This window comes from Carcharodon carcharias, chromosome 19, assembly GCF_017639515.1.
Source record: "Carcharodon carcharias isolate sCarCar2 chromosome 19, sCarCar2.pri, whole genome shotgun sequence".
NCBI lineage: Eukaryota > Metazoa > Chordata > Chondrichthyes > Lamniformes > Lamnidae > Carcharodon > Carcharodon carcharias.
This window is the reverse complement of record NC_054485.1, coordinates 26,048,493-26,069,688: the sequence shown is the minus strand read 5'-3', so window position 1 is coordinate 26,069,688 and position 21,196 is coordinate 26,048,493. Positions and strand designations below refer to the sequence as shown.

The 21,196-nt window shown below is 47.7% G+C and overlaps 1 protein-coding gene across 4 annotated transcripts in view; it reads left to right on the top strand.

Annotated features, from left to right (window-relative positions):
• The window catches only part of LOC121291157 (transcription factor HIVEP3), a 370,482-nt gene that overhangs the window by 286,356 nt on the left and 62,930 nt on the right, over positions 1–21,196 (top strand). For all 4 annotated transcript variants that reach the window (XM_041212244.1, XM_041212245.1, XM_041212247.1 and 1 more), the window contains 2 exons: positions 10,060–15,702; positions 17,416–17,561. In XM_041212244.1, the coding sequence (XP_041068178.1) occupies positions 10,396–15,702; positions 17,416–17,561 (5,453 nt within the window). In that variant the 5' untranslated portion in view covers positions 10,060–10,395. The remainder of the gene's footprint in view (positions 1–10,059; positions 15,703–17,415; positions 17,562–21,196) is intronic.

Sequence of the window (21,196 nt, the reverse complement as noted above, 5' to 3'; positions counted from 1 at the left end):
AACTAACAGCATCTGTGAGAGAGAAAAAGAGAATTGACGTTTCTAATCCATATGACCCTTCTTCAGAGCTACAGAGAAGTAGAAATGTGATGAAATTTATACTGTTTAAGGGGGTGGAGCAGGTGGAGCTGGATAAAAGGCCAGCGATAGGTGGGGGCAAAGAAGAGATTGACAAAGATGTTATGAACAAAAGGACAAAGGGAGTGTTTGTGGTAGTGGTAAGGGCTAAAGAAGGTGCTGATAGTGGCATAAAGGTAAGAAAGCAGAATGTGATGATAACAGGACAAGGGTAAGCACTCTGAAAAAAACATGAACAAGTAACAGATGGCCCTTGTGGGGATGGGTTGGGGGAGGGGGCATCATGTGGCACAATGCTGAACTCTTCTTCCGCCACCTTTGCTCCATGCTCACTTCTTTGGGCAGGAGTCCTCCTCCCCTGTTCCACAGATCCTTTCACCCATCTCCAATATTCCCCCTCCACCTGGACCCCTCCCTCTGGCCTCTTACCTGCTCTTGATCTTTTCATTGAGAACTGTCAGCATGACATCAGCCATCTCAATTTCTCTGCTCCTCCCACCCACTCTAACCTGTCTCCTGCTGAACTTGCTGCACTTCGCTCTTAGATCCAACCCTGACTTTGTCATCAAACCTGCCAACAAGAGTGGTGCTGTTGTTGTCTGGCGTATTGACCTCTACCTCACAGAGATTGAGCGCCAACTCTCAGACACTTCCTCCTACCTCCCCCTTGGACCATGACCCCACGACTGAACATCAAGCCATTGTTTCCAGGGCTCACCACCTCTGAAGGTCTTCCCTCCACTGCTTCGAACCTCATAGTCTCCCATTCCTGGACAGCCCGCTTCTACTCCTTCCCAAAATCCACAAACAGGACTATCCCTGTAGACCAATCGTGTCAGCCTGTTCCTGCCCCACTGAACTCATTTCTTCCCATCGTGACTCCATTCTCTCTCCCCTTGTCCAGTCTCTTCCCACCTACATCTACGATCCCTCTGATACCCTATGTCATATCAACAATTTCCAGTTCCTGGGCCCTGGCCGGCTCCTCTTCACCATGGATGTCCAATCCCTCCATCCTCCACCAGGATGGGCTGAGGACTCTCTGCTTCTTCCTCGAACAGAGGCCTGAACAATCCCCATCCACCACCACTCTCCTCTGACTGGCTGAATTTGTTCTCTCACTGAACAATTTCTCCTTTAACTTGTCAGACTTCCTCCAAATAAAAGGTGTGGCTATGGGTACCCACACGGGCCCCAGTTAGGCCTGTCTCTTTATGGGGTATGTGGAACAATCCTTATTCCAGTCCTACTCAGGCCCCCTTCCACAACTCTTTCTTCGGTACATTAATGGCTGTTTCGGTGCCGCTTCAAGCTCTCGTCGGGATCTGGAAAATTGTATCAATTATGCTTCCAATTTCCATCCCTCCATCACCTTCACATGGTCCATTTCTGACACTTCCCTTCCCTTCCTTGACCTCTCCGTCTCCATTTCTGGTGTTAAACTGTCCACCAATATCCATTACAAGCCCACCGACACCCACAGCTATCTCGACTACAGCTCCTCACACTCCGCTTCCTGTAAGGACTCCATCCCATTCTCTCAGTTCCTTCAACTCTGTTGCATCTGTTCAGATGAAGCCAGTTTCTAAAATGGCACTTCTAACATGCCTTCCTTCTTCCTGAACTGAGGTTTCCCACCCACGGTGGTTGACAGGGCCCTCAATTGTGTCCGACCCATCTCCTGCACCTCTGCCCTCACACCTTCCTCTCCTACCCAGAACCATGATAGGGTCCCCTTTGTCCTCACTTTTCACCCCACCAGCCTCCATATTCAAAGCTTCATCCTCTTCCATTTCCTCCAATTCCAGCTGATGCCACCACCAAACGCATCTTCCCCTCATCCCCCCTGTCAGCATTCCGTAGGGACCGTTCCTTCCGGAACACTCTGATCCACTCCTCCATCACCCCCTTGATCTATGGCTATGATCACCCCCATGGACCCTCATGATCTATGGTTAATTACCATTACCAGCCACATTCTGAGATGCCTTTCGTGCTCACTTCAGCTTGTTATCTGTATTAGAGTGAAAGAAATAGAAGTATATACTGATTGGATTAGATGAAGAAGCATGGGAGGAGGCACATGCGGAGCATACACATTGGCATGGACTTGTTTCTGTGCTGTACAATTCAATGCATTTGAAATTTTTCATGTACTTATTGAAAGACCATGGAGTTTTCTCACCGTCAGTCAGCACACCTGTTTTCTAGCACATAATCCTTATGTTTACCAACAATGCAATGGGGAACATTTGACAGGGCGTAAGGTTGACAGTTACCCAAAGGCTATGCTGCACACTAGACTTTCAATACATTGTAGGCAGATAGATGCATTCTGATGGGCAGGGTAATGAGGAATAATTACTTACACTTGCAAGTCATTGAAGAATTAAGGGATTAAACTCCCACAATACCTATTACTGGCACATACTTGGAGATTACATTGTGCTCCCACCTGGCAATTTCCAATCTATTAACCTTAATGGTTGAGAGTGCAGGTGTTCACTTGCTAAATATGTGGCCAGAATATATAGTGGTGAAAATGTGGAACTCGCTACCACATGGAGTAGTTGAAGCACACCGCATTGATGTATTTAAGGGGAAGCCAGATAAGCACGTGAAGGAGAAATAAGGTTATACTAATAGGGTTACAGGAAGTAGGGGGCAAAGCATAAACATGGGCATAGACCATTGGACCAAGTGGCCTGTTCAATGCTATAAATTCAAATGAATACAATCCTAGGGTGAGCCAGAGGGAGGGTGAGGGGGAGAGGGAAAGGGAGATGGGAGGGAAAGGGAGATGGGAGGGGGGAGGAGGGGGGGAGGGAAAGGGAGATGGGAGGGGGGGGGGAGGGAAAGGGAGATGGGAGGGGGGGGGGAGGGAAAGGGAGATGGGAGGGGGGGGGAGGGAAAGGGAGATGGGAGGGGGGGGGAGGGAAAGGGAGATGGGAGGGGGGGGGGAGGGAAAGGGAGATGGGAGGGGGGGGGGAGGGAAAGGGAGATGGGAGGGGGGGGGGGAGGGAAAGGGAGATGGGAGGGGGGGGGGGAGGGAAAGGGAGATGGGAGGGGGGGGGGGAGGGAAAGGGAGATGGGAGGGGGGGGGGGAGGGAAAGGGAGATGGGAGGGGGGGGGGAGGGAAAGGGAGATGGGAGGGGGGGGGGAGGGAAAGGGAGATGGGAGGGGGGGGGGGAGGGAAAGGGAGATGGGAGGGGGGGGGGAGGGAAAGGGAGATGGGAGGGGGGGGGGAGGGAAAGGGAGATGGGAGGGGGGGGGGAGGGAAAGGGAGATGGGAGGGGGGGGGGAGGGAAAGGGAGATGGGAGGGGGGGGGGAGGGAAAGGGAGATGGGAGGGGGGGGGAGGGAAAGGGAGATGGGAGGGGGGGGGGAGGGAAAGGGAGATGGGAGGGGGGGGGGAGGGAAAGGGAGATGGGAGGGGGGGGGAGGGAAAGGGAGATGGGAGGGGGGGGGAGGGAAAGGGAGATGGGAGGGGGGGGGAGGGAAAGGGAGATGGGAGGGGGGGGGAGGGAAAGGGAGATGGGAGGGGGGGGGGAGGGAAAGGGAGATGGGAGGGGGGGGGGAGGGAAAGGGAGATGGGAGGGGGGGGGGAGGGAAAGGGAGATGGGAGGGGGGGGGGAGGGAAAGGGAGATGGGAGGGGGGGGGGAGGGAAAGGGAGATGGGAGGGGGGGGGGAGGGAAAGGGAGATGGGAGGGGGGGGGGAGGGAAAGGGAGATGGGAGGGGGGGGGGAGGGAAAGGGAGATGGGAGGGGGGGGGGAGGGAAAGGGAGATGGGAGGGGGGGGGGAGGGAAAGGGAGATGGGAGGGGGGGGGGAGGGAAAGGGAGATGGGAGGGGGGGGGGAGGGAAAGGGAGATGGGAGGGGGGGGGGAGGGAAAGGGAGATGGGAGGGGGGGGGGAGGGAAAGGGAGATGGGAGGGGGGGGGGAGGGAAAGGGAGATGGGAGGGGGGGGGGAGGGAAAGGGAGATGGGAGGGGGGGGGGAGGGAAAGGGAGATGGGAGGGGGGGGGGAGGGAAAGGGAGATGGGAGGGGGGGGGGAGGGAAAGGGAGATGGGAGGGGGGGGGAGGGAAAGGGAGATGGGAGGGGGGGGGAGGGAAAGGGAGATGGGAGGGGGGGGGAGGGAAAGGGAGATGGGAGGGGGGGGGGAGGGGAGGGGGGGGGAGGGGAGGGAGGGGGGGGAGGGGAGGGGAGGGGGGGGGAGGGGAGGGGAGGGGGGGGAGGGGGGGGGAGGGGAGGGGAGGGGGGGAAGGAGGGAGGGAGGGGGGGGGAAGGAGGGAGGGAGGGGGGGGAAGGAGGGAGGGAGGGAGGGAGGGAGGGAGGGGGGGGAAGGAGGGGGGGGGAGGGAGGGGGGGAAGGAGGGGGGGGGAGGGAGGGGGGGGGAAGGAGGGAGGGGGGGGAGGAAGGAGGGAGGGGGGGAGGAAGGAGGGAGGGGGGGGATAGTGGGAGGCAATCTTAAAAAATCAGCCTAAGCAGCTGACACTCAGTTCTACTACTAAATAAGTAATATGAGCATTGGTAGTGTATTTGCACCAAATCCATAGAGTTAGTACACTGGCACGTCTGCCTGTGTTTAGAAGACCTAGCATTGAGTAGTTGCTTTTCTGGGTGAATCATTTTGAATGAGGTGTTGTAATTTTGTGAAATGAGATCAAATATCAAATGGATAGAGGAGGAGTTATATATTTATCCTGGAATACTAACAGGGAACAGGAAAATCTTCAATGAATGGAGCAAATCATGAAGTAGTTTTGTATGGCATGTGCTGGTTTGAAATTGCTTAATGTTGTGTGGTAAAAGGCATGTCAAATGCATGGATATGGACTGTGCTCGTATGGATGCTTCTGGAACTGCCTTTATTTAAAAATGGACACTGATGAATTGTTAAGATGGCTGCCAAGGGGGGTCAGGTGACCTTTACAACTTCATCCAGACTATCAAGCTTCCAGAAAGTTCCAAATTGAATCACACTGGTTGAGGGTCTTCCCCTTGAATGGACATGTCTAGATAGCACTCCTTTGTGGAATTCACATCTGCCATTGTTCAAAGCTTACTCTAAAACACAAAGTCAATGGACATCTAGACTGTATGTCTCTAGGTTTTCAATGTAACAAAGGAAAGCTGATGAGGCTAGTCATCCTCAAGTTAAGTGTGGAAGATCACCATCTACCTTCTACTGTGCATCAATGGCTGTTGATCATGTAATTGAAATTGGATCTCTGATAATGAAAGGCTACCATCTAGCTTCTATTGTATATCAATGGCTGTTAACCATGTGGCTGAAATTGGTTCTCTGGTACTTAAATCCTTCTATTCCAAATCTCAGAAGAGACCTGGGAGCTGTCTGCGAATAACACTGACAAGACAACAGCTGCAGAGAAAGGTTGTGCCACCTTTGCCTTTTAAGAACAGAAAGGCTTAAAACTATTTTAAAAAGCCTTCCAGCCTGATTCCAAAGCTTCAACTTTACCTGTAAAGCAACTGGACCTCCTGAAACAACAGCCACAAGTGCCTGACTTCATGACCTGTTGAACATTCTTCTCTTCAAAGGAATCTTGCAGTAATCCTGATATCTGATCCCCCAGTCACCTGACCTTACCTGAATTACAATTCAAGAGTGGGAAAAGCTTCTTCTTCACTGGACTTGCAAAGACACATGAACTATTAACTAATCTTTTGGTTTGTACTTGCAGAAGTGCACCACCTTCTTTAAATTGTATCTTTCTTGAATGTGTGGTGTGTGACTGATGTAGCATTGATCATTTGGGGTGAGTGTGTGAGTAAATAATCCTAAATAATCTTCTTTGTTTAAACCCACTACTGGTACTTTTAAAATGACCACACACTAACAGGGGTTTAAAAACACACATCGACCTTCTCAAAAAATAAACCACACTGATTATAGGCAGAAGGGAAATGAATGGTGGGGGGTGGGGGGGAGGTGGGGTTTCAGTTTATCTCTCCTCCCCTGTCCATAACAGTTCTTTGCTTAAGCATTTAATATAATGAACCTTTACTTAGCATTAGAAGATCTATCATTAGCATAATCCATGAGTGATAACAGCTTTGCATTCGCTGGTTTCATTGCAGTTTGCACCGCAAAATTCCTTGAGTTACATCTGAATTTCTCTGTGATGTCCCCTCTCAGTTCTCCCACCTGCCAACCTATGCAGACGCCACCTCCACCCCCTTCTTGCCCACCCTGCCCCTCTCAATACTTTTTACCATGAAGATACTTTTTAGACTTGTTCAGCAACATTGGACTCAGTAGATATCAACACAGCTTACAAGACATAAGAATTGGAACTTTCCAAACCTTAACCATTGTAACTTGTTCTCAGTTTCACAAAATAGTTGTTTAGTTTGTTAACCCAGTTTTCTCTCTTACCTGAGAATCTGTTCATCCCAGTCAGCCAGATCCACGCAGAAAATTTGATCTTCCAAGCTCTGTTGGCAGTATTCATGTCTCGGAGACAGAAGGTCGTGGGTTCAAGTCATGTTTCACAGATTGATACTTCAGGGCAGTACTGAGGGAGGACTGCACTGTCAGAGGTGTATTTTTTCCTCATCTTCCCTCTCAGGTAGAGGTAAAAAAAAAATGCCATTTGACGAGGAAATAGAGTCCTCCTGATGTCCTGGCCAACATTTATCTCTTAAACAGTATCTAAAACATGATTACAGGATGACCCAAAGCAATTTACGGCCAATGAAGCACAGAAAGCTTCCAAAACGTGATAGTGACCGAATAATCGTTTTACTTTGAGTCCTGTTGGCTAAGGGAGAAATATTTTTTTCAGTTAATTTGAAGAGGGTGAGTGACTATAACTATAAGCATCTGTGGTTGACTGTTATGCCATTTAGCAACTTAATAAGATCATAAGAAATAAGAGCAGGTGTAGAGCATTCAGCTCCTCAAGCCTGCACTACCATTCAGTAAGATCATGGTTGATCTGATTGTGGTCTTAACTCCACTTTCCCATTTGCCCCTATAACCCTTAACTCCATTCTTGATCAAAAATCTAACTCAGCTGTGAATATATTAAATGACCCACTGCTCTCGAGGGAAGAAAATTTCAAAAACTAACAACCCTCTGAGAGAAGAAATTTCTCCTCCTCGCTATCTTAAATGAGACACCCATCATTTTTAAACTGTGTCCCCTAGTTTTAGATTCCCCAGAAGAGAAAACATCACTCAGCATCTACCCTGTCAAGCCCCCAGAATCTTATCATTCTTCTAAACTCCAATGAGTATAGGCCCAACCTGCTCAATCTTTCTTCATAAAACAAACCCTTCTTCATAAAACAAATCCTTCATCCCAGGAGTCAGCCTAGTGAACCTTCTTTGAACTACTTCCAATGCAAATATCCCTTGTTAGGTAAGGCGACCAAAACCATACCCAATACTCTAGGTATGGTTGCACCAATGTCCTGTACAGTTGCAGCAAGACTTCCCTACTTTTATATTCCATCCCCCTTTCAATAAAGACCAACATTCCATTTTGCCTTCTTAATTACTTTTTCTACCTGCTTGCTAACCTTTTCTGATTCATGTTCAAGGACACCCAAATCCCTCTGTACTGCAGCATTCTGCAGTCTCTCTCCATTTAAATAATATCCTGCTTTCCTATTCTTCTTGCCAAAATAGACAATCTCACATTTTCCCACATTGTATTCCATCTGGCAAATATTTGCACATGCACTTAACCTATCTATATCACTTTGCAGACTCTCGGTATTCTCCTCACAACTACGACCTATTTTTGTATCATCAGCAAAACTTGTTAAGCAAAATGCTCGCAAATACAAATTAAAGTGTTCATGGCAATTGCAAAATGGTGAATTAGAAGAAATCTTACCAGTTATACAATAAGCTTTTGAGGTCAACAGGTATTGAGGCAGGGAGTTAAGGAAACAATGACTATGACATGACTTTCACATGACCTGCAACAGGTCATAATCATCCCCATTTGCCAATGCCTGTTGAAGCTTCAATGCCATCTGACTTTCATCAACAGAATTTAATTAACATCAACAACATGTTTCCTGGCATAGTATACTGATTTAAGCCATTAAGGTTATTGCAGAAATACTCCAATTTTCTATGACCTAATGCCACCTGTAGATGATTTGAATTTTTAACCAGGGATAAGAGGCTTTATTCCCAAGCTGATTTGCTGCTCAAAGACCCATTTTGCAGTTAATTGATCGGATGATCGCTTTGCTGAAAACCCCCTTTCAGTCCACATTCCTAACCCTGAGTTTTTGGTTGCTTCCCATTTTAATTCTCTGTCCCACTCCTACTCTGACCTCTCTGTTCACTGCCTCATACACTGTTCCAATTGAGCTCAACGGAAGCGCAAGCAATCTTCAGTTAGGTTTCCCAGCTCAATATTGATTTCAGCAACTTCAGATCATAACTATTCTCCCATTTTTTCAGACATCAGGTGCAGGTACTGTTTCTGTTATTGCCATTAACAGCTCCTCCAGATCCATGATTTCTCAAATACAAAAACAGAATACTGCAGATGTTGGAAATCTGAAATAAAAACAGAAAAAGCTGGAAATACTCAGCAGGTCTGGCTGCCTCTGTGGTGAGAGAAATGGACGTTTCATTGGGACGGAATGATTCTGTTCTGATGAAAGGTCATTAACCTGGAACATTAACCCTGTTCCTCTCTCCAAAGGTGCTGCCAGACCAGACCAGACCTGCAGGGTATTTCTAGCATTTTCCATTTTTATTCAACTTTTCTTTCTTCACTAGTCCTTTTAAAACCCTCTTTTGTTTGCACCATCATCCCTTTAATCATTTAATTACCCCTGCCTTTCACCTTCCTTTTTGTTCTTTTTCTCCACTCCTCCTTTTCCCTGGCTTTGTATTTGCTTAAAATCTGTTCAATGTCAGACTTCCTCCAGTTCTGATGAAAGGCCATCGCCCTGTAACATTAACCCTGTTTCTCCCTTCCATCAACACTGCTTGACCTGCTCATTGTTTCTAGCATTTTCTGTTTATACTCCGGTTAGCTTATTTGATAGGTTGATGGGATATTAGCTCTATTTTACTGGAGGCGGATTGGAGACTCTGGTCTGCTGATACCTGTACATAAAGGCACCTCAGCATTGATGTAAAGGGTTAGAGGACTTTGATTTGTTTTTATTTGTTCTTGGGCCATGGACAAGGCCACACTTATTGTCAAACCTGGTTGCCCTGAGAAGTCGGTGGCGACTTTCTTAAATAGTAGATCACTTCAGGGGGTAAACACGCCTTGTGGAACTGGAGTCACCTACAGGTACCTTTACATGAAGGACCAGGAAATAGTGGCTGGAATTTTTTGCCCCTTCCGCCGGCAGGATCTTCCGGTCCTGCCAAAGTGAATGGACGTTTGAATGGTCCGCTACATCCGACGCGGCAGGACCCACCACAGTGCCTTATATTGCCTTTTAAAGCTAAGGCAGAAAGCAAGAGCTGACGTCGAACAAATTGGTGTGAATCATTGATTTCCTCTCCATTTTCTTCTTTCAGGAATATCTTCATTGGCAAACCCCTTTCCAAAAATAAACAGTCCAGAAAGCCTAAGACAGGAAATCTTAGCAGCCAGCAGGTTTTCTTAAATCATTTGCATGTAGCTGAGTTGCTTAGGCTTGCAAAAGCTAAACTGAGCTCTTGCGCATCCCCGGTATTCATTGTTCCACGCGTGGCGATCAGCCTTCGGCTGCCTGGACTCCTAATTCAGGAGTTGCCTCGCTTGCTTTAAGATGTCTCGTTAAAAGCTACCTGTTTGAACAAGCTTTTGCCCACCTCTTCTAATATCTCTTTATAAGCCTTGGGAAAGGTCAAAATTTTTCCAAAGCGCCTTGGTATGTTTTACTACAGTGGAGGTGCTGTGCAAATGCAAGTTGTTGTATTGGAAGATGTGTCATGCAAATGCAATAATTGACTGTCGTTTGTGTGTTTTATTTTTATCTTGAAGGAACACTGTCAACGCCAGATTATAATGGAAGAAAAGAGAAGCTGTAAAGAAGATCCCAGAAAAACTGTTTGGAATGACAATCTTGAAGTTGTGTGTGATTGATAATTGCCTTCGAAGGAACTCGCCATGAAGTGAACTTTAAATAAATGTCCCTTCTCTTTGCATCAGTATCAAGCAGGGATACTTTATAAGAACCTTAACAGAATACACAGTTGGAGCAGGGGAAACATTCTCAGCAAATGTGAGCAGTGCAGGGATTTTCTAAAAGACACAAAGTTTAGCAAATGAATCCTGCCAAACTCCAACGCAATAGTACTTGAAGCCTTTTGCTAGGTCATGGAGCCTGAGCCAAGCACTGCACGCCAGAAAAGTACAGGAAGGTCTGATCAGAGTCCAGGCAGGAAATCGAGCAGAGGTGAAGTTTCTCCCTCAAGTGTAAGATCGACCATTGCCTATCAGCCAGGCCAGCTTCACCCTCAAGGAAGCCTCAGTGGTGACATTGTCCCACCTCAATCGTGTTTTCCAGGACCACTGCAGCTTCCCACAGAGCACGTTCACCAACAAGCCCCAATGCCAGACCAGCCAAAGCACACCAGCGCTTATTCCTACGAGCAGCCGCACCACACCTCGCCACAGCTCCTGCAACAGCCCATGCCACCAGCATTCATGGCCCCGGTAAAACCCGAACTTGGTCTGGAGAGACGATCCTGGCAGCTGTTTGACCCTAGGGGGCCCGTCGCCTCGGGGTCTTTCGTCCACACCGGGCTTCACTCACACGGACACCTTCTCCCCTCCCGTTCCGCCATCATTCCCAAAGAGGACCCTCAGCCTGTCCAACCTGGTTATGGCCACCATGCCCCTCAGGCTTCGTTAAAACAAGAGGAGGTGCCCAGAAAGGACAAAAAGCCTCAAAAGCCCGGAAAGTACATTTGCCAATTCTGCGGTCGACCTTGTGCAAAGCCCAGCGTGCTCCAAAAACACATCAGGTCACATACAGGGGAGCGTCCTTACCCTTGCCATTCATGTGGCTTCTCTTTCAAGACAAAAAGCAATTTGTACAAACATAGGAAATCTCACGCCCATAAACTCAAAGCAGGGCTGGTATCGGGCACAAAAGGAGAGATGTTTACAAGCACCTCCAGTTTGGAAATGGAGAAGCTCAGCGGGGACGAACCTGAGGAGCATACAGAAGGAGACGAAAGCACAGATTCAGAAGACGAGACATCTGGGATGTCAGGTCACTCGCTCGACCTGCCATCGAAACATAAGCACATTCCAGGCTCCAGTTCATTTGGCACACAGGAATTGAGTCCAAGGCAGGCAGCCTTCACGTTAGCTCAGCAAAGTGAAACACCAGCTCTCGAAGAAGGCTCACAGGTTTCAGAATCCTCCCTTGACCTTTCTTTCAGCCACAAGCCAGAAGACTCGCACACTATTAAGCAAAAACTAGCACTGCGGTTAAGTGAGAGGAGGAAGGCATTAGCTGACGAGCAGTCCCAGACTTTCCTGAGCCCTGGGAGCAAAGGGAGCACAGAGTCAGGTTACTTCTCTCGTTCGGAAAGTGCGGAGCTGCAAATCAGTCCTCCACAGACGAGTGCAAAGTCTTACGCTGAGATTATTCTCGGGAAGTATGGTCGATACGGTCAGAAAACATCCATGATAGCAGCAAGTGCAACTCAGAGGACACAGCAGATGGCCCTGGAAGACAAGCCTGGTGCACTTTCCTTTTCCGTGCCTAAAACCCAAATGGAACAAAATGTCATAGAACACATCACAAAGCTCATCACCATTAATGAAGCAGTGGTGGACACCAGTCAAATTGACAGCGTCAAGCCTCGTAGGACCTCTTTATCCAGACGCGGTAGCATTGAATCTCCAAAGCCAAGTACCTCTAGAGAATCCTTTCAGTTTGACCTAAAGTCACTGGGCTCCAGTAGCTTGGGCTCAGATCCAAGCAGGCATACATTCTCAGCAGCACGCCACGCCCATAGTGCCACCGAAACAGTGCCTCTGACGCGAAGCAACTCCATGCCTTCTGCAAGTAGCACCAGTTTCCCGCCAGCATTCAAGGGAAGCTACTCTTTTGATGATAGGATGACGGACCTGGAGCAGGGCTTCAGTCACAGCCATGGGCTAATACCACAACACCGCATGCTGAAGAGACAAAAAGCCATTGAGTTGCCTTCGGGGATGGAATATCAGACAGAGGAAGGTAGTTATTCGGGGAAAGAGACACAGGTACTGCCAAGCAGGTCTGAAGAGCAAGAACCTGCCGAGACTGACCCCACCAAAAAAACCAAGAAAGGCCCACGGGTGAAAGGATTGATGTACGAATGTGACATCTGTGGGGCGCGGTACCGGAAAAGGAACAACTATGAAACCCATAAGAAATATTACTGCTCGGAACTGCACGCACCAAGATCCCGGCCCTACCTGGCACATGTTCCTAGAGAAACAGAACGTCGAGCTCTACCTCATGATATGCAGCCACAGGTAGTGCATTACAAGCTACGTCCATCACTAGAGCTCACACCTGCGAGGAAGAGGAGGAAAGAGAAGAGTCTTGGAGATGATGAAGAAGCCCCGAGTGACTACAGCAGCAGATCGACCTCCTCTTCTGTTGCAGTGCCAAGTGCGGCGTCCAGTTCTGGAGCCGGTCAGTCCTCGGTACCAGTGTCATCTCAGACTGCCGGTGGACCAACAGTAATGACCCTGCCTATAGCCAAAAGTGAATCTACGCAGGTGACAGAAGCAAGCCTGGACCCAGGAATCAGGGCCAGGCCCACGTCATCAGAAAGTTTATCTCAGGCCCTGAGTTCCGACAGCAGTAGCAAAAGAACAACTGGAAAGGAAATCTCTGTCATCCAGCACACCAACGCGTTAAGCAGGCCCAGTTCTTTTGAAAAATCAGAATCTCTAGAACACCTAAGCAGTGTGAGTTCCCAAGAAAGCCTGCCAGTCGAGTATCCCTCACAAACTGGGGAGGTTGAACCAACGATATCTTGGCAGCCAGTCTCTCAGCATCCTCGCCATCGGCCCCATCATCATCACCATCCCTTACAAGCCCGATTAGTGCGCCAACGCAAAATACAGGTCCCTGAAATCCTTGTAACGGAGGAGCCGGATAAATCGGAGAAGGAAAAGGAAGCTGGCACAAAAGAGCCGGAAAAAGCACCCGAAGAATTCCAGTGGCCACAGAGAAGTCAAACCCTCTCGCAGTTTCCAACAGAGAAGCTGCCACCGAAAAAGAAGAGATTGCGATTGGCTGAAATGTCGCAGTCTTCGGGTGAATCGAGCTTCGAGTCTGTCACACTGGCAAGGAGCCCAAGTCAAGAAAGTAGTATCTCCCACGGTTCTAGTCACTCGGCGTCATTTGAAAGGGAAGAGCATTGCAAGCCCGAAGCCACCTCATTAAAGGAACTCGCTGGGCAGCTGTCGGAGATCCATGCCAGGCCTCCAGGCTCTCACATGCTGACTGTGCCCGCTCACTACCACCACCAACGTGAGATGAGACGGTCCTCATCGGAGCAGGCATCGAGCGGGCAACATCCTTCTGAAGCGTCAGAAGCGCGCAGCAAGTCTTTTGATTATGGCAGCCTGTCTTCTGAATCATCCTCGGCCTCTAAGCTGCCCTCTCCTTTGAAAGAGCGGAGAAGGTGTTTCCTGGTTCGCCAGACTTCACTGAGTGGATACACCGAATCGGAGCAAGAGGCCAAATCCAGTTCAAAGCAAGAGAAGCATGAGCAAGTACATGCTCTCGGTAAATCTTCTGTTCCTGGTCCAAGTTCTCATTACCATTCTCCCCCTCCTCCTCCGTCGCCTCATTGCTGCCAGCCAAGTGTTTCACAACTGCAGTCTGATACTGCCCAAGTGTTTTACACCCAGCCACCAACCGAGGCCTTCCAGGCATTTCAGCAGCCATTACCACAAGCAGTGCCACAACAGAAGCAATACCTGCAACAGCAGCTCTCTCCTTTTCCAGGCCAGCATCACCTGCAGCAGCAAGGGCAGATATCGTCACTGCTTTCATCACCAGTGATGCCAGAGGTGCTTTCAACTCCCATTGCTCTGCCTCATGTCCCATATCCTCTGTTTCCATCGCCACAGATGCCCATTAGACAAACGCAACTCCAGGCTGCACAACCGCTTTATCAGCAGCCTGTTGAGTCGCCAGTTCACCCTCCTTCGCTACCGCACGTGCAGCGGCCAGCTCCCACATCCACTTCACAAGCTGCCTTCCTGCCATTGCGCTCACAGCTTGCCTTTCAGTTGCAAGCAGAAGCTGGTGCTCATTTCCGGGAGCAAAAGCCCCCGTCCCACCAGTCTCCCCCAATCCGCGTTCCCTCTCGCTCGCCACCTTTCCATTCACAGTCCGAATACAGCTCAGCCAGCGCTGCCCTTTCTTCAGCCGTTTCATCCCCAGGCACTGCATCATTGTCAGTATCGCAGCCTTCCGTCATTGAATTTCCTGAGCCTCTCCGGCCTGTGGTATCACTCGTGGTGCCCGTTAGGGTCCAGACCCACATGCCCACCTACGGTAGTGTGATGTACACGACTCTGTCACAAATGTTAGTGACGCAGTCAGCAGAAAGCCCTTCCGCAGTGGTCATCTGTAGAGTAGAAGACAGCAGACCCAAAGGCACCCTTGTATGTACTGCAGCAATGCACGGGATAGGGCTCGACTTGGCACAAATGATTGCCGGCCACCACAGAGACTTCTTTCAATCATCATACTTAAGAATACCTTTACCCATGACAGAAAGAAAGGGTTACATACCACTCGCATCACCAACAGAGGGCACATGCGGAACAGATAGTTATCCATCTACCATTGGTGGTAGCAAACGAATGTTGTCTCCAGCAGGGAGCTTAGAACTGACGATGGAGACCCAGCAGCAGAAACGTGTGAAAGAGGAAGAGATTGAAGAGGAATCAGAAGAGAGCACTGAACCTGTTAAACACTTAAGTGCAAAGCACTCAAGGGCAGAGGAAACCACAAGACTGCAGAAACCTCAGCCGCCAAGACAACGTCCAGCTGAATCAAAGGTCTCATCTACTCCAACCTCCCAAGAGTGGGATTCCAGTTCAAAGCAAACTTTGTCCCTCCTGCAGTCCTCCCTGCAGCCACCCGGGCCTTCAGAGAAGTACAAACTCTGGCCTGGACATCAGTACAGAAGTAAACCGCTTTTAGGGCCAGTGAAGAAGGAAGATTCCCAGGAGATGGCCCGAGAGAGAGCTCCTCTGCACGTGCAAGAACTTCAGCAGCTCACCGCCAGCACTTTACCTGAGCCACCCAGCAGTCCCAGTCCTGCAAAACCCAGCACCCTTCTCCCAGAAGTTAGTGATATGCAACAGGTACTACACTTTCCGAGCCTTCACACAACCACTAATGTCAGTTGGTGCTACCTTAAGTACACCAAGCCAAATCCCGTGCAGCAAACTGACCCAAGATCTTCCGTATATGCTGGTTGGTGCATCAGCTTGTACAATCCCAACCTACCTGGCATGTCGACCAAGCTAAGCCTTGCACTTCTGAGATCAAAACAGAAGACCAGCAAGGAAATCTATACCATGGCTGCAGTTCCACGGCGAGAGACTGGAAAACTGGTCCCATCAAGCACAAGAAAACTCAGAGTTAGTGAGGTAAGGTTGCAATGAGACACAGCTTTGATTTTAACACGGTATGTTGTTAATAGCTCCATTAAGAGCAATAGATATAAATATTCGGTAAACTGAATCATTTGCAGAGGATTAAAAAAAAGAAGCCCTGAGCTTGCAGTTGGGACTCATTGTGAATTTTATTTATTTTTTTCTTTTTCTCACCTGTTCTGCCAAAATTTTTATACCCCTCTGTGAACTTTACTGATTTGATTCTGAACAAGTGTTTACCAATGGGTGTGTATCTTTTTGTACAAGAGAACTGTATTTGAGGAAGTGTTAGAGAAGCTGAGAAAGATGGCTTCTGCCCTATGAGAAATGAGTTTGGCCAGTCTGAACCCAGGCCACAGCACAAAACCAACCTTAGATTGTCAGTGTAATTCAGGAAGACCACAGGATTACTGACATGCAAAATGCCAAAACATCGCTTTATTGGAGCAGGGGTTGCTTCTCTGGATCACCACAATATCTTCCTCCAATGCCTTCTCACCCATTGTCCAGCTTAGTAGGACTACCCTTACTTGGTTCAGTTAGCTGTGGCTCAGTGAGCAGCAGTCTTGCTTCTGAATCAGAAGGTTGTGGGTTCAAATCCCACTGCAGAGACTTGTGAGCAAAATCTTGGTTGGTGTTTCAGTGCAGTACTGTCAGGTGGGATGTTAAACTGAGCCCATTTGCCTTCTCAAGTGGATGTGAAAGATCCCGTGTCGCACTTTTGAAGATGAGCATGGGAGCTTTCCCCTGTATTCTCCTGGCCATGATTTATCCCTTAACAGCCAAAAACAGTTGATTTAGCCATTATAACATTGCTCCTTATGAGATCCTACTGTGCTCAAATCAGTCATTACATTTCTCAACATTACTACAGTGACCATATTTGGTTATCAAGTGCTTTGGGGCATCTTAAGATCATGAAGGGTGCTACATAAATGCAAGTATTTTCTTGTTCTTCCTCTGTTAGTTAGCCGGAGTATTTTTACCAATGACTTAGCTTCCTAGTTGCACACAATTTACCTCAAGAACAGAACCATCCTTGGTTTCCTCTTCATCCTCACCCAAATGCTGCCTTTTGGCAACGTCATCCACAAATATGCGATCAGCTTCTGCATGTGCACTGATCATATCCAGCTCTGCCTCTCCATTATCTTGACACTTCAGTGCCTATGTGCTGTCCAATTATTCCTCCAAGGCCCAGGTTTGGATGGGCCACAATTCCCTCCAGCTAAACAGCTAAGCACTGGCAAAGACAAACCCATTGTCTCTTAAACTCCGTACCCTCACTCCAGACCCAACACCTGCTTCCCAGCCATTACTCAAACATAAGCTGGCTTTTCCACAACCTCAAAATCCTATGTGACTCATATCCTCCCCAACACAAAACCTGGATTGCATACATATCCTTTTTGTGGCTGGGTGTCCGGTAGTGAACACAGTGCTCCAAGTAAGGACTGATTAGTAACTTCTGGTGACTGGTATTCCACTATTCGAGCTATAATTGCCAAGATTTTGTAAGCTTTTGTTAATTGCTTCGCTAATTTGTCTGGACATTGACCATTGCAAGTCTATTATTACTGCCAAATTCCTTTTGGCGACTCCTTGAATTTTGAATGCACGTAGATTGTAGAAAGAAGTGAGGCATGAGAGAGGTAAGCATATTATCCAGAATAGTACTAATTATTCAATTCAAATCTTCCTGCACAGATTCATAGTCCTTCCCTGCTTCCTGGTGATGGGAGAAAAGAAGTCTGCAAAGTAGAAAAGGAGGAAGAAAGGAGGGAGAAGCATGAAGATGACACTTCAACACCCAAGAGAGTGGAGCCAACTAGAATTAAGATCTTTGAAGGAGGGTAAGAGCAGTGTTCTAACACATCTGTGTATTGTAGAGCAATAGCGGTTTTGCTCTGAAGTGCATGACCTTTTTCAGTGAAGGAAATTTGCTTCGGGGATTTAGCATTGCAGCCTACAAGTATCATTCAAAAGGTTAAACGGCAGACCTTTCAGCGTAGAGCCGGTTTGAGGCAAACTTTCCCTCCATGGTTCAAAGAGGGTCTAAAGGTTTAGGTGATTTTTTTTTTTCTTTGATCCAATGCGTAACACAGTTGGACTGCAATTTACCAGTGGAGATACTTAAAATGGTGGGAAAAAGAGGTAACCAGCTGTGTTTCTGGAGGCAAAATGGATTGGGGACATGGTGAAACATGGGCTAACATGTCTTTTGTCTGTTATTAGGAATGTTTATCATTATTAAACACTGTTCTACTAGAACAGCAATAAAACTGACTGAGAAGTTGCATGAAAAAGCGTGGGTTACTTTCACAACCTGTGTTTGATAAGCACTGGCTGAAAATGAGGCATTTGAAAACTGTTGTATCCCATTGGCATCATTCATCTCATCACATATTAAGTTTTCTAGTTAAGCGGTCATGGTCATGGGCATGGGCATGGTCATGGTCTTAACTGCAGATTGACCAGCACAAATGATCACCTGTATTATCATGGAACAAAGTGAGCAAGTACCCACATTTCCCTCATCCAGATTTAGAAGGCCTTGCTTCTGCAGTTGTGTTGTCTTTTAAGCGATGTACCTGGAAATTTATAAAAATTACACCAGGCACCAAAGGTCTAATTTATCAAAAAAGGAAGTAATTTTTCCCCAAAGTTCTTTTTTTTCCATTTCTTCATGGGATGTGGGTGTCACTGGTTAGGCCAGCAATTATTGCCCATCCCTAATTGCCCTTGACAAGGTGATGGTGACCCACCTTCTTGAATCTTCTGCAGTCCATGTAGTGTAGGTGCAACCACAGTGCTGTTAGGGAGGGAGTTCCAGGACTTTGACCCAACGACAATGAAGGAATGGTGATATAGTTTCAAGTCAGGATGGTGTGTGACTTGGTGGGGTACATGCAGATGGTGGTGGACCCATGCATCTGCTGCCCTTGTCCTTCCAGATTGTAGAGGTTGTGTATTTGGAAGATGCTGTCAAAGGAGCCTTGGCAAGTTGCTGCAGTGCATCTTTTAGATAGTAGACTTTGATGCCAGTATGTTGATGGTGGAGGGAGTGAATGTTTAAGGTGGCGGATGGAGTGCCAATCAAGCTTCTTGAGTGCTGTTGGAGCTGCCTTCATCCAGCCAAGTGGAGAGTATTCCATCACACTTGTGCCTTTTAGATGGTAGACAGGCTTTTTGGATTCAGGAGGTGAGGTACTCGCCACAAAATTCCCAGCCTCTGACCTGCTCTTGTAGCCATAGTGTTTATATGGCTAGCCCAGTTCAGTTTCTGGTCAATGCTGACCCTCCAGGATGTTAATGGTGTGGGATTCAGTGATAGTAATGCTAGTGAATGTCAAGGGGAGGTGGTTAAATTCTCTCCTGTGGGAGATGGGCATTGCACTTGTGTGACACGAATGGTGCTTGCCACTTATCAGTGCAAGCCTGAATGTTATCACGATTTGCTGCATATGCGCACGGACTACTTCAGTATCTGAGGAGTTGTGAATGAAGTTGAACATTGTACAATCATCAATGAACATCCCTACTTCTCACCCTATGATGGAGGAAAGGTCATTGATGAAGCAGCTCAAGATGGTTGGGCATAGTACGCGACCCTGAGTCCCTGCAGTACCCTGCAGTGATATCCAAGGGCTGAGATGTTTGGCCTGTAACAACCACAACCACCTTTCTTTGTGCTTGGTATGAATCCAACCAGTGGAGAATTTTCCTTCTGATTCCTATTGACTTCAATTTTGCCAAGGCTCCTTGATGTCACACACAGTCAAATGCTGCCTTGATGTCAAGAGCAGTCACTCTCACCTCCCATCTTGAGTTCAGCTTTTTTGTCCATACTTGGACCAAGGCTGTAATGAGTGGCCCTGGTGAAACCCAAACTGGGCATCAGTGAGCAGGTTATTGCTGTGTAAGTGCTACTTGATTGCACTTTCAGCATCATCTTTCATCAATTTCCTTTTGATGGAGAGTAAACTGATGGGGCAGTAATTGTCCGGATTGTATTTGTTTCTTGCGGAAAGGACATACCTGGAAAAATTTCCACATTGCTGGCTGGATGCAATTGTTGTGGCTGTACTGTAACAACTTGGCTGGGGAATGGCTAGTTCTGGAGCACAAGTCTTCCATACTGCTGCGGGATCTTGTCAGGGCCCATAGCCTTTGCAATATCCGGTACCTTCAGCTGTTTCTTGATATTATGTGAAATGAGTTGAATTGGCTGAAGGCTAGTATCTGGGAAGCTGGGGACCTCAGGAGGAAGTCTTGATAGACCATCCACTTAGCACTTCTGGTTGAAGGTGGTTGCAAATGCTTCAGCCTTGTCTTTTGCACTAATGAGCTGGGCTCCCCCATCATTAAGGAGAGGGATGTTTTTGAAGCCTCGTCCTCTGGTCAGTTATTTAATTGTGAGATGTGTGCCTTCCAGCAGTACCAAGTGTGAGGGTGAGATAAAGCTGTGAATGTTAGCTATGAGTCATGACTGATAGAGATTGGTGGTAGGTGAAAGATGTAGGTCTGGTGCATTGAGCAGTTTGTGAGGCTAATTGTGCAGTTGATGGGTATGGCATTTAAAGATGTATTTACTGACCTTGACTGCTCGTGTGAGGTTATTGAACATCTTGCGTCACTTCATACAAATTCTCAGGTCTAGTTCCCTGGCATTGACCACCAGAGCTATCTACTCCCACAGTCTCCTTAGAATTTGTCCCAAGGGTCTTCGGGCCCCCTGTGGAAAGATGTTATCTCTCCTCTGCGCTTCCTCAACCAAATCCTCCAGTGCATTGTCTGAATTTTTTTTGCAGCCCTTTCTTTGCCACGTTGTGCTGTAATTCAGTGTTTTTCTTCCTCACGCTTTCCTGCAACCAGTTCCAGCACTTGTTCCAGCCAGCATGTAGCTTCCCTTTAAGAGATACAGGCTGGCTTTAAGTAGAGCTAATGGCATTTATTCCACCTGCAGTATTTTTAGATTAAAAGTCTTTGAATTGTGAAGTAATAAACTGGTTCACCATTTTTAATGTAACCTGTCCCACACAGTACATACAAAAGTGAATTGGGGAGAGGTGATAATTGGAAGCATGCACAGTTTAAAATGTCCCAAGAGGTAACCTCACAAGATCTGGGCTAGGAATCCAAATCACAAACTTCCTAGAAGTGCCAAAGTAATGTGTTGACTGTCTTTGGAATTAATCTTCCTTGAAAAATTCTACAAAACAAACTCCAGCAGCATGACTAGATCAGTTTTATTAAGTGGCCCAAAAATCCTGTTACTAACTTTTAATAACTTAACAACTCTTAATAACTTATTAAATCTTTCAACTTAGCACCTGCTCATTACCTCCTGCCTCCAGCTCGCTGCCTCTCCTGACTCACTGTTTCCCTCTCCTGAACCCTCACTGCGAGCGAAGGCTGGGGAGAGGTGCAACGAGAGAGAGGAAGTGAGCGAGGGAGCGAGGGGGGCTGCCAGCGGGAAGATCGGGGA